Source organism: Hipposideros armiger, unplaced genomic scaffold, assembly GCF_001890085.2.
Source record: "Hipposideros armiger isolate ML-2016 unplaced genomic scaffold, ASM189008v1 scaffold_410, whole genome shotgun sequence".
Classification (NCBI taxonomy): domain Eukaryota; kingdom Metazoa; phylum Chordata; class Mammalia; order Chiroptera; family Hipposideridae; genus Hipposideros; species Hipposideros armiger.
In genome coordinates, this window is record NW_017731760.1 from 1,601,919 (window position 1) to 1,615,852 (window position 13,934).

At 39.2% G+C, this 13,934-nt stretch overlaps 1 protein-coding gene across 1 annotated transcript in view; it reads left to right on the forward strand.

Annotated features, from left to right (window-relative positions):
- Window positions 1-11,377: 11,377 nt before the first annotated feature.
- DBR1 (debranching RNA lariats 1) overlaps window positions 11,378-13,934 on the forward strand; it is a 24,466-nt gene continuing 21,909 nt past the window's right edge. Inside the window, 3 exon segments of the mRNA XM_019663905.1 lie at window positions 11,378-11,703; window positions 12,271-12,442; window positions 13,399-13,430. Of these exon segments, the coding sequence (XP_019519450.1) occupies window positions 11,507-11,703; window positions 12,271-12,442; window positions 13,399-13,430 (401 nt within the window). The 5' untranslated portion in view covers window positions 11,378-11,506.

The window sequence follows — 13,934 nt, forward strand, 5'->3', positions numbered from 1 at the left end:
GCCTCCTTACGAATCGTCCTCTCAGAAACAGCAGCTACTCTCAGCCTGGGTTAGAGGTGGGAGCGGGCAGCAGTTTCCGCATGCGCAAAGAAGACCTGTCGGCCCCACCTGCCGCTCGCGGTGGGCGGAGCCTCAGGGGCGGGGTCTCGCTCTGGCGCTACAAGCTTCTCAGACTGATTCGTAGCAGTTGAGTTCGCGTATTCATATTCCGCAAAACTGGTATGTGGAGCCGCATACATAATTCAAAGTTCACTTTCACATTCATTATCTCACTCCTTCTTTGCACCAAACTCCTAGCGTCGTTATCTCCATTTTTCAGGTGGAGAAACCGTGACCTCAGTACATACATACATGGTCTTCTGACAACTATAAAAGTGTTTATCATCCAACACTGAGGTTTGACCTGCTTTAGCGTTGTCTGCCCTATCTATTTATTCTGGTGTTGTATTAAGAATAGATACTCTAGAAACAGAACGCCTGGTTTTAATCCTTTCTACTTCATTTATTAGCTGCATTACCTCCGGCAAGTTACTTAACCTCCTTTAAGTCAGTTTTCTGTTATGAGGATGCAGAATATAAAGCTCTTACACGTAGAAAGCGTTATAATGTTAGCATTTCTGAAGCCTCTGAGTCGAGTAGAAAAAAATAAGGCAAATGTTGGAGTAATTCACACTAAAAGGCTCTGATAACTAAAGCCAAATAAAAGTATGCTTCTAACTATAGGATTTTTTAATTGATTGATTCAGCTTTACACTCTGTGTGTGTGTGTGTGTGTGTGTGTGTGTGTGTGTGTGTGTGTGTACAAAACTGCCCTGGACTTGGCTGGACAGGTTTCACCTCCGTACTGCTTGCAACCAGTAAGGTTTTCACAGGATGGTTGTTGCCATGAGCCTATTACATTATTTGTCTTTCTTCCATTTCTATAGCCACTCCCTAATTCAGGCAGTAATTATCACTCCCCTGGACTAGAGCAATAGCCTTCCAACTGATCTTGTAGCCTCTAGCCTCTCCTTCAATTTACTCCTTACTACTTTCCTATCTTCTCCCTGTATCAGGTTCCTAAATTTATCGTAGCATTAATCGTTTCTTATAGATCTGTGTGTTCCTAACAAGCTGTTGAGTTTCTGGAAAGCAGGAATTTCTTTTTATATTTTCCTTCTGCTACAGCACTATTTCCTAAACTTCATTAATCTGCATACCACCCACACAGTCTTTGCCAATCTGCATCCAGGTATTATCACTCACTCAGTATTTTTCTTTAGGGCCGGCCGAGTGGCTCGATGGTTAAGAACTGGCTTGGGATGCCAAAGAGCCCCGGTTCGGATCCCACATATGAGGGCCAGTGATACTGCCCTCCACAGCTAAGATGCTGAACAACAGCTCAACCTGGAGCTGGGCTGCCCTGAGTTGCAGGCGACGGCGTAGGCTGCATCCCCTGTGGCAGTGGGTTGCCATGGGCTACCATGTGTAGCCAGCAGCCAGCGTGAGCGGCCAGCAGCCACAGTGAGTGACCGTCCAGAAGCCAGTGACTGATCTGCCTCGCCCGGGGAAGAGCTCAATGATGGTGCCAACTTGGGCCAGTGAAGCAACGTCCTCCACAACTAGACTGAAGAACAAAACGACAGCAACTTGTCTGTTCCCCTTCCCCCAATTCCCCAGCACTGTTCCCATCCCACAATTCCCCAATAAAAATCTTAAAAAAATAAAATATTTTTCTTTAAAGCCAATTTCAACTCATTAAATAAGCCTCATCCTAAACTGTAACACTCTGTAAAGTCAAATTTATTGTGTTCCTTATTTTTATTCCAGTACACATTAACATAATAACCACAAAAAAGTTAAAATGTCTATCCATGTATCACCTAAAATCATGTCATATATTGCATACCAAACAGAGCACAGCATAACACACAAAGGTATCAAGTGACTTTTCATTTGACATTTGTATGATATGGAGTTGTTCTAGCTGTATTTGATCCACTTCATCCATTAGCTCAAACAATGCATCCTCCAGGAAGCCCCTCCTCCTGGTATAGGTTAGGTGACTCCTCCCCCATGTCTTCATGCATCACTCTATTCTTGCCACCATAACATAGCATCTCCAACTATATATTGTAATTTTTTTGTGACCATTTACTTGTTTGTCTTCCCATTATACACTTCGGGGCAGGCACTAGGAATTTTATCTTCTAGACCTTTTATCTCACTGCCTAACATAGAATAGTCACTTAGAAAATATTTGTTGAGTGAATTTTGGGCTTAGTTTGGGCACCCCCAAAGGCATATTCTGGGACAATGATTTGGGTGCTGGTAGCTTGAGAAGTGTTTCCAGGGAACAGAATTGATGGGTCAAGGAGAGTGAGAAAATAAAAAAGTCAATATTGGTGCATTGTTGAAGTCACTGCTTATTCCTTGAGAATCTCTGAGAAACATACAGAATGTTCCCCCTGGATATCCATCTTGAGTTTGGAGCAATTATTCACTACTCTCATCCTGTATTGGTTGAGAATTTTCCCAGGGCTGTTAACTCCCTACCCTCCTGGATTGTACTTGTGCACAAAATAGAGGGGACTCATCTCTAGATCAAAATTTGCTGCTGCACAACCTTATGTACACTCTTCAAACCTAAGTAATGAATAGAAATTGAGGGGTAATAAGAAATTTTGACTCAGCCTCCAGGTACCAGCAACAAAAAAAACAGTTAACTTTAGCCCAGTGTTGGGAAACGGGAAATATCCATATGGGTTCCCCTGCAAACAGGAATGAAATTTCTCCCCATCCTTTTATCTGAAAGCAATATTAATTTCTGGAAAAAAAAAGAGAAAAAGTGTGAGTTTAAAAAAAAGTAGAAATGCAGAACATTAAGTAGCCAGAAAGAAATCTGAAAAGTATTTATAAATATCTAAGTGGAACTGCCAGGATAGAGAAACAGCACCATACTTATATTTTTGAAAGTAGAAACATACCTATGCAAAAAGAGCAAAGCTTAAAAGTTTAGAAAGATAGATGTAAACCAAAAACTGAATGGCCTCAAAGGAATTTAGAAGAATCTTTAAAAAGACTTGAAGATAGAGGAGCTTCTTCAAATAAATAAAAAAGAAAATGGACTAAGATATCTACAGAAGAGATATAGTTCAGTTCTGCAGATACAAACTGTGGGTTTACTTGTGCACACATTATATGAGGGATTCAAAGTGGAGTCAAGATGCAGTTTCTGTCTTCAAGCAGACAGGAATAAAAGTGAGACCCTGGGAGGTCCAATAATTTGCTTGAGGTTGCCCAGGGGGTGGGAGGCTAAAACCATTTGAGTCCAGGTTTCCCTGTTTCAAAGTCCTTTCTGGAGCTCTTACAGTCCTCTGGGACCCTACAGGATTCTCCCACATAGGAGCACTCATAAGCAACCAGCCAATTAGGAAAGTCTACAAGGGCTTTGCAATGGGAAATAATGCATCCATAATTCATCAGGTGGTTGGAGGGTGTAAAATATGTATATGCATAAAGCAGAAGTAGAAAGATGTTCAAAAGCCTGTTTTATTTTTTTAGAAACTACGGTAAAAAAGGAAAATGCTTTTTGAAAAAATAACTGAATTACTGTTAAGGTAGAATTCCAAATTACAAATATAGATGCAGTGATGGAATTTGGAAGCCATCACTTGACAACCATATGAATTATAATCATTTCAGGCAAGAATCGTCAATAAATGCTAAAACTAATTGGTGAAAATATGATGAGAAACAGGATATGTATTTAGTCTCAAAGTATCGCCCCATAAGTTACTAATGATAGTAGACAAACTTGATAGATGCCACTTTTTTCAGGTGATTATAATGAATATCACCAGTAATGGGATAACTAGACACCATGATATGATGCACTGAGAAGGACACAACATCACTTTTGTGATATTCCTGCCACAAATGCACAACTGTAATCATGAGGAAATATCAGACAAACCCTAACTGAAGGATATTCTACAAAATAACACACCCTTCAGAATTGTCATGAAAGATAAAAACTGAGGAATTTCTCTAGATTAAAGAAGACTAAAATGGCATGAGTACTAGATGCAACTTGTGATCTAGGACTGAATCCTAGACAAGGGAAAAATTTTTTTTTGCTACAGAAGACATCAATGACAAAATTTGAACAAAATCTGTAGATGAGGTATCATTGTTAATGTCCTCATTTTGGTAATTATACTGTTGTTATGAAGGTACTGCCCTTGTTCTTAGGAATTACAAAATAAATAATTTAAGTGTAAAAAATATTGAGTTGCTGTGGATTAAGCAATTGTTTTTTTATTAATAATGAAAAAGGAACTCTTTTTGAGAATTTTTTTAAAAAGAGAGGTCTAAGGATCCTGGAAATTTATTCATTCAAGAAAATATGTAGGGCTGGCTGAGTGGCCCAGTTGGTTAAGAGCATGAGCTCTGAGCAACAGGGTCACTGGTTTGATTCCCACATGGGCCAGTGAGCTGCGCTGAGCTGCCACTGAGCTGCCAACAGGTGGCAGGATGGCTCAGCTGGTGTAACAACAAGATTGCCTGTTGGATTGTGGGCTACGCCCACTTGCAACTAAGATTGAAGGAAGCACCTTGAGCTGGGTGGTCACGAGCTGCCGCCAGGCAGCCGGATGGCGACTGGACTTGGAGCTGAGTTAGCTGCGCTCTCCACAACTAAGATTGAAGGACAACAATTTGGCTGTTCCCTTTCCCCAATTCCCCAATAAAAAAATATAAAAAAGAAAAAGAAAATATGTATACTGGGTACTTACTATGTGCCAGCTACCGTGCTCAGAAGTGGTAATACAATCATGATCAAGATAGATACCTTCCCTGTTCTCACAGAGCTTCCAGGCAAAAGGTGGAGAGACAAGTGAACAAATCATTAAATGTAGTATGATAAGTTAAAGGGTATGAGGCTAAGGGAGCACCTAGGAAGGAAACCTCAGCAAGAGTGAAGTCATAGGAAGTCCTTCCGGTGGAGGTAGCACCCAAGCTCTGACCCAAAGTATAAACAGGAGCAGACCAGGCAAACCCTGTGTGCTACTCCACACAGACCCTGGCTTGTCCATAAACATTAGTCTAATTGAACAATTAAGACACTATTTCTCTGTACTTTTTATTTTTATTTTTATTTTTTTTAGCTGAGCCATCCTGCCACCCGTTGGCAGTGGCAGGCTCAGCTCGGGCCGGGCATCGAACCGCTGTTGCTCAGAACTCACACTCTTGAGCGCACTCTTGAACAAGCTCTTAATCAACTGAGCCACTCGGCCAGCCCACCACTTCTCTGTACTTAGATGTGGGAACTGTTAAAGAGAAAAATCACAGGCCCAAAATGGCATCGCTGGCGGCATTTTGCACTGGTGCAAAATGGCATAACACCAAACCTAGAGTTAGTACCTGATCTAATTGCAGCTTCGACCTCTCCCAGAAATGTAATCTTAATCAAATCATCTGGAATTTTCTGGCCAAGCACCAGTAAGGTAAACTCCTGTGGGCCCTCTTCATTCCCCCAAAGAAAGAAGAGGCAATCTGCACGATAAAAACTCTTGCCTTTTGTTGTCTTCTCCCCAAAAAGATGTCCTGGTCTAAAAATAATCCTTTCTTTTCTTTTGTCAATAGCTGTCTTGCCCTACCTTTCTTCCAATAGAAACCTTCCCTTTTGTATGACCCCTTGGAGCAATCTTACCGTTGCTAGATGAGATGTTGCTCTACAAATTGACTCAGTCAAATTTTGTGTTTTAACAAAACACTGGCACATCCTACATAATTAGTGCAAAGACAAGAGCTCCAATTATTTATAGGAAAAGAGACACTATAAAATCAGCAGGTTTTCACGTGACTGTGTAACCTGGGTAATAAATAGGTTTGCCTGGGTAATAAAAAGACACCCCTTCCCACCCCAAAGCAATGGTGACCACATTAGTTTGATGTGTTTCAAAATGGAAAAATAAAGGTAACAGGTTAGGCAAATTAAATCTGATCTTTTCACCATTGGTAATACAGAAATGGAATCTGGAAGTCCTAAAATCTTTTTAAAGGAGAGATTGTGTGTGTGTGTGTGTGTGTGTGTGTGTGTGTGTGTGTTTTCTCATTTCATCACAAAATCCAATGAAATGTCTAACAAGTCTAAGATTCAGAGGCTAGAGACACCACACAGAACTCTTTTATGCCTCTGCTATTGGCCTCTATTCAGTTTAGTTTCACCACAGACACGCGCTCTCCTTACATGGTTTTCCTGAGTGTGCTGCCATCAGGTGGTGGTAGCTGCCATAATCACCTAGTTCTATTATAAGATGCAGATAGCAAGGATGGATATTTTTCCTGATGTTTGTAACACTTTACAACCTGACTTGAAAACTTATTTCCCAGAAATTTCCATGGCTTATTCCCTTATTCATGAAGGTTTCTGCTCAGTATGTCACCTTATAAGCATGGCCTTCCATAACTGCCCTATATTCATCCATTAAGTACCCTGGGCACTTAATATACTGGGTACATACTACATGCCAGGCACTGTGCATTTCTTATCCAGTTGCTCTGCTTTATTTTTAATCATCCATCTTTTACACACAGTTCTTCCCTTCTGTGTCCTTTATTTTTATCCAACTCTTATTTGGCTGGATTTCACTGTTAAGTCACTTTTTTCAAGAAGGGCCAGTGAGTATTGTCTCCCTGGAGGTTTCTGTTTTGTTTTGTTTTTTTTTTTATGGTTGAAAGCATCTGTTTATTGCCTTTTACTTTAACAATGTCTCTTGGCTATTACAACACACAGGAAACCAGATCCATTCTAGTTTTTTTTTCATCAAAAAGATTACAAAATTGCTGGAAGGACTAAAGATGCAAACAGGGAGGGAGTGTTTTACTTGAGGTCAGGAACAGCAGGAAGTTCACCACTGAAGGAGTTCGGAGTGTGCCGCTGTCATCACCATTGCCAGAGCCAGAAGAGAAAAGAAACCTTTCTTTTACCTATAATCTCTGACAAGAAAACAATTCTCAGATGATCTAAATTAAAATTATAGTGGCCAGAGAGTGAGAGAAAGAACAGTTAGCCTGTTAAGAGCTATGGGCCGGCTCTGACAAGTCCTGCAACTCCAGGAGCCTCCACTTCTTATTTACATACGAATTTTCCAATCTGCTGCCCATAGCTAATTCACAGGAGCAGACACCTCTTCTTCACCTTCTCCCATCCCCTTTGTCTATAGCTAATGTAAATCCTATCAGAACGGCTTACATCTTTCTCCCCACTACTTGATGTACAAAAACGCATGCAAACATCGGGGACCACAGATATGTTGTCTTTCCTACCTAGCCATGCTACTGGTGATTTGCATCCCATGTCCCAAGACTGGTCTTTTTTCCCCCCCTAGCAATGGCCTGGTGAACCTTTTCTTTTACAAAGACTTTCAGCCTTGGAAGTTAAAATCTTTTTGTTTAACATCTCAAAAAAGTGTTTCTCATTTGCAAAACCTAATCCAGACCCTAGCAGGCAAAGGGTGTCTAAGAAATGTGATTCCTTTTAGCTGCAATTCCCCTGCAATACATAGATGGACAGAGAACGATACATGATATGTATTTATATTTATAATTTCAGTGTGTTTCAAAAAGAAAATTTCCTTATATAACCAGAGTAAAATTATCAAAATTAGGAAATTAACACTGATACAATACTATCTAATTTACACAGCTTATTCAGATGTTGCCCTAATAATGTCTTTTATAGTACCACATTGCATTCTGTTATGAATCTTCAGCCTTTTAATTTTTAATAGTTCTCAGTCTGTCCTTATATTTCATGACCATCATATCATTTTTTTTTAAAAAAAACATCTTTTTCAACATCTTTCTCAATTTTAATTTGTCTGCCATTTTTCAAGATGAGATTCAGGTTATGTATTTTTGGCAGAAATACATAGAAGTGATGTATGTCATATCAGAAGGCACATGATGTGGTTGTCCATTCCTAGTAAGATTAACTTGGATCACTCTGTTAAAGTGTTGTCACTAGCATCCAATCCCTATGTTTCTCTTTGTTATAATAAATATCTTTTGGAAAGATACTTTGAGACTATATAAGTAATCTCGAATAATAGATACATTGAGACTATGTAAGTATGCTGTTACTCTTCTAAAGTTTTACCCAGTAGTTTTAGCATTCCTGAAAGATTTATTGCTTGAAACAATTACAGTGGTAAAGATGATGATTATAGTGGTGGTCAAATGATGATTTCTAACTCCAACTTTCTTTCTATGTGTATCAATCAATTGAAGGGAACCAAAGTTTTGCCACACTAAAGCTGCCTTTTGGGATATTGCCTCTAAGCTGGTTATTAAAAACAAAAGGCTCAGAAAGAACTTTGGCCCCTCCCTCTTTCCTGCCTAAGAGTTTAAGAGGGAAAGGCCTGCTTCGTGAAGGAAACTTTAGGATGTTCTCCTGTAGCCTATCGAATTGAGTATGATGGATGGGAGAAGTCCAGGCAGGGTTCTGGTAACTAGATCACCCCTTCTGTCCTGTTGAAGCAAGAATTTACCTGCTGTGTATGTTCTGCTCTTCATCAACTACCAGTAAATTGCTTATTTCTTTTGAAATCTCAGACCTCTGTGCCTCCTTTCTCCTTTATCCAAAATGACATATTACCCAATTTTACCTCACTATCTTTGGAATTTTCATGCTTATGTGAATTCTCAGTGTGCACATACTAAAATTTGATTTTCTTCTGTTAATCTGTCTCCATTAATGTGATTATTAGCCCAACTAGAAGAACTGGAAGGTCGGAGGAAACGTGTTATTTTTTTAGCATCCTCCCCCCCCAACAGCATTCTTTTTTTTGCCTTCTTAACTATTTTATTTATTTATTTATTTATTTTTAAAGTTAATTTTTTTTATTATGAAATACATATTTTTTAGAATTAGTTTCATCCCCAACAGCATTCTTGTGTAATAAGAGCTCTCTTTTCTATATTATTTATTTATTTATTTATATCAGCATGGAATAATTGATCCCTACTTTATTCAACAACTATAGTCTGTTACTATGATTATGCATTTCGGTGCTGAAATTGTTTCAGGTTTGGCCAGTAGAAAAACCTTTAATCGGTATCCTTTTGATATCCCAGGTTCTTCAGACACAGCCTTGCTTTCTGGTGCAAGATGATCCAGTCTCATTTTGTACTTTCTCTGCCCTGGAACCGACCACATCGATAAGCAAACTTGATTTCTTTTAGAGGGGAATGGTATTTACAAACCAAGGTCCGATTGTACCTAAGAAGTTTTAAATAACACTTCTGCTCAGTCTCACCCCAATTATTCCATATGCACAACAGCACTTGGTATCATTTAGCTGTTAAACTTAGCCATTCTGTTAGGTGTGCAATGGTATCTTCTTGTGGTTTCCATGTAGATTTCACCACACATTTTTAAGGTATCAGTCAATGTGAATTTTCTCCTTTTGAGATGGATAGGAAATAATAACGTAATGCCATAACATTCAAGAACTTGTGTCAATAAAGGAAATAGAAGATTATGAATGGGGTAAAGAAGTGCTCCCACTCTTCCCAACCCACACCCCATTTCCAGAGATAATACCAGTGAATCAAGAAACTTGAGAATTCTCACTGATTTTCTCAAATCCAAAGAGAATCAAACTAAATTGAAAGCCCCCCCCCCATTCTGAATGAGGAGAAACAGGAAGGCTGTTACAAAAAAATGGATAGAATGAACAGCAAAGATTAACTCTTTTTTAGAAAGTGAAGGGCTACTCACTGCACAGGCAGGTGCTCTCAAACTGTGTGGTTTCATGGGGAAAACAGATCTCAGATCTAATGTGCAAGAAATTCCCTGATTCTATTAGAGCAAAGGCAGTATCTAGATAGAGGCACCCAACAATTACCAAGACAAAGCAAGAAACCAGATGTCAACTTTGGAAATATGCTAAAAATATGCTACAATTTTGAGCATATTAGCCCACCTAGAGGGATTATTCATTATGAATTTGTACCAACTGGACAAAACAGTTAACCAAGTTTACCATTTGGAAGTGCTGAAAAGCCTGCGTGAAAAAGTTAGACGACCTGAGCTTTTCACCAACAGTTCATGGCTCTCGTATCACAACAATGCATGATACAAATAGAAGGGTCTAGGGAGGAAGCCAAGGGAATCTTGAGGAAGGATGGAAATACTTTATATCTTGATATGGATGGTGGTTATATGAATGAGTACATATGTAAAAATGCATCAAAATGTGCACTTAAGATTTGATTTCTTCATGTTGCTTCAAGTAAGTTAGCCCTCAATTACAAATTTTTACATGAAGGAAAAAGGGATCCAGAAAAAGAATTCCTGTAAGTTAAAAATCAAATGGAAAAAGTTAAATTTAGCAATGTTGTAAAAAGCATTGATTCTTATATATTTCAAAAATCCAATACAAAAGGAAGCTAAAATATTAAAAAATAATTTAAAATATTAGATTTCCATCTTTTTCTACCTCTGGACCAATTTAAATATTATGAAAGTTATATCTTCCTTGTCAATTTGAAATAAATTGCCCATAAATCACTCTAGGTACAATGTCTTTTGATGGATTTATGTCTTGACAGCTTTTTCAGTGTCTTTTTATTGTCATTGTTTTGCATACATCTTTTGCTTCCTTTTGAATTAATTTTGGTATCGTTTCTAGAATATTGTTTATCTAGTTTTTTCAAAAGATGAACACAGTTGGATTAACTATTTTTTGTATAATTTTGATTAGATTTGCCAGAAGTGTTTTGTTTGCTTGGTTCTGCCTTGGCCACTCATTCTTCAATTGTCAGTTTGGTAGTTTTCTCTACTGGGCGTTTTGTAGACATCCATATGCTTTAGTTGAACTTGCAGTCTAGTTATGCAAATAACTATTTGCTAGGAAAACGAAGAGTACCTGACCCCTTTAGAGAAAAAACAAAAACAAAAAAACTTTATCATTTTAGAAACTCTTCGTGGAGATAATTTAAAAATCCTGTTTTTTTAAGTTTTATTTTTAAATTATTTTTAGTTTGGGGTTCTTTAAAAAATTTTTTTGTTTAACTTCTAATTCACTTTCAGGCAATTACCTTGGCTGTGAGAGGCTGGTCCTAGAGAATTAGCCAATCGCACCTGCTCACTAGTTTGATTTAATTTTATCGCATTAAACTATTTCTGGGGATTTTCCTTCTTTTTTTTCTCCCCCCCCGGGTTGTGATTTTTTTAAAATTATCTGTCAGAATGTTAAAACTTAAAGAGCCTCGAAGACAAGGGAAGTTGGAGTCAATTTGAAAGCTCTCTGGAATCCTAGGGTTAATGGAGCCGTCCCGATCCCTCTCTCGCGAGAGTTGGGAACCGGAAGTGAGTGATGTTGCCGGAGTGTCAGCGGGGCGGTGTCTCTGTTAATGTTGGCGGGAGCTGAGCCGTCCGCCTGGTCTCTGCCCTTCCGCCTGGGCTTGCTGTGCTCCAGGGGCTTGCGGGCAGCGCTCCCCACCTCTGGCCGGCAGGATGCGGGTGGCTGTGGCCGGCTGCTGCCACGGCGAGCTGGACAAGATCTATGAGACGCTGGCGCTGGCGGAGCGGCGCGGCCCGGGGCCGATAGACCTTCTGCTGTGCTGCGGCGACTTCCAGGCGGTGCGCAACGAGGCGGACCTGCGCTGCATGGCGGTGCCACCCAAGTACCGCCACATGCAGACCTTCTACAGGTGAGGTGTGACTAGCCGGCACTGGGAGGAGAACCCGGACTGCGTTCGAGTCCCCTGTGCCACTGACTCGCTGTCTCCCTTAGTTCCCGTCTTTGTGCACGCTGTGTTTCTAGGAACGGGCGTTTAGTAAATGTCACTTCCCTTCATTCACCTGTCTTACCTGTTTCGGAAGGGGTCGCAGTCTGAGGGCAACGCCTGGAGGAAGAAGCTGACAGGTTAATCTACCTTGTACTTGATAGGACTCTGGGACTAGTCCATTGAATGATGCTGGAGTTTTTGTTGGACGCCTGCCCTGTGCTGTACCCGGTTTGGAGGCTAAGGTTATAGCAGTGAACTAAGTTCTTGACCTCACTGGCTTCAAACCCAAGGTGGCAGCCCTTCATTCTTAAGGGCAAGGATGGGCAATTCGTTTAGCAAGAACTTTTTAACTTTTTATGATGAGCTCAGATTTTTCCTTCAGACCTTATTTTGCGTTTTTGCTATGCCTAATTATATAGGTATGTCTAATTGCTTTTCTCTATGCCTAATTTCTGCTATACCAATGGACACTTTACTCTTATGTTCTAGGTATTACTCTGGAGAGAAAAAGGCCCCAGTTCTCACAATCTTCATTGGGGGAAACCATGAAGCCTCAAATCACTTGCAAGAGTTACCCTATGGTGGGTGGGTGGCACCAAACATTTATTATTTAGGTAAGTGTTCATGGGTAAGATTTTGGTTCAATGGCATGGAACAGTCTGTCACGATTTATATACTATATAGTTGGGCGGCATCTTGAGATGTATCGTGTTTGGGGTATATCTCTTAATTTGAGTAATTAATCATGGGAATTTAATTAAAATAGTTAATTTAAGTAGGTAATCATGAAAATATATCCATGCTTCATCTAGTGTTTTAAGCAATAGTTAATATAACTGCAAAGATCTTACACACTATTTGCAATCCCTGAATTTTTTTCCTCACTCTTTTCATTAAAAAAATTTAACTTTTTATAATGGAAATTGTTAAATATAAACAAAAATAGAGAATAGTAAAGTTTTCCTCCACTGACTGCAAATACAGCATTTCTATGAAACCTTTCATAAGCCAAAATGGTGTAAAACAAACAATTACCATTAATTTACATGGAAAATTTTGGGATGTTCCCAGACCCAGAAAATAAGCTACCAAATCATATCAATACGCTTAATCACATCCAGTTTTACTCTAAGTATAAATCCCTTATGAGCTCTCTTAGGCTGTTCTGATACCTCAGGACACATCTTGCTAATGGATGCACAAAATAAATCGAGAGAAAGCACAGATGTTCAGACACAGTTCAAAGTGAAGGCAGCTTGATGCTGAGATGCTGAGTGTAAATCCTGGGGAAGGAGCTGGGGGGGCCACTCTCGCTGCTTGGGTTTCATGCTGCCTTTATAAGGCTTGCTGCGAAACAAATGCTGAACGCTATTTAGACTTTTTGACTTTTTTCCTGAAAGCAAAAATCCTCTTCAAATTTCTTTCATTTAGCAAAAACTGGCCCTAATGTAAGTCTCTCATAAAAGTGAAGTGGTATAACAAGAACTTTTGAAAACCGGGGGATACCTGTGTAATGAATCTTTGTACCTATTAACCTATTAATCTCTGTACCGTCAACAACTATTATTCTGCTATCCTTGTTTCAATCCATTCCCCTCCTAAACTCTTTTGTGGGAGAAGGTGACTGGAGTATTTTAAAGAAAATCCCAGTCATAAGATTATTTCACCTATAAATGCTTCAGTACATATTTTTAAGTAATAAGGATTTTTAAAAATACAACTACAGTATCATTATTATACCTAACTAAAGTAACTGTAGTTTCTTATTTGTTGCCTGGTTCATGTTTAGATTTCCCTGTTTATCACAAAAATGTCTCTTTTACAACTTTTTGTTCAAATAGGTTCCAAACAAGGTCCACACATTTTATCTGTCATGATTCTGAAGTCAGGCTATAACTGTCCCTTTTGTTTCTCTCTCTTCCCCCACCCTCCTGCCACTTATTTGTTGAAGAAAATTTTCTTGTAGAATTTCCAGCATTCTGGATTTAGGTATTGGGATTTCTTGTGTTGTTTTAACATGTTCCTTTTATCCTTTGCATTGTCTATAATCTGCATTTAGATTTATAGACCTGGTTAGATTCAGGTTTAGTTTTAGTCCCTTTAAACTATACAGTCCTTTCATCTGTTTGCTTAAATCTTTATAGGTGTTTCTA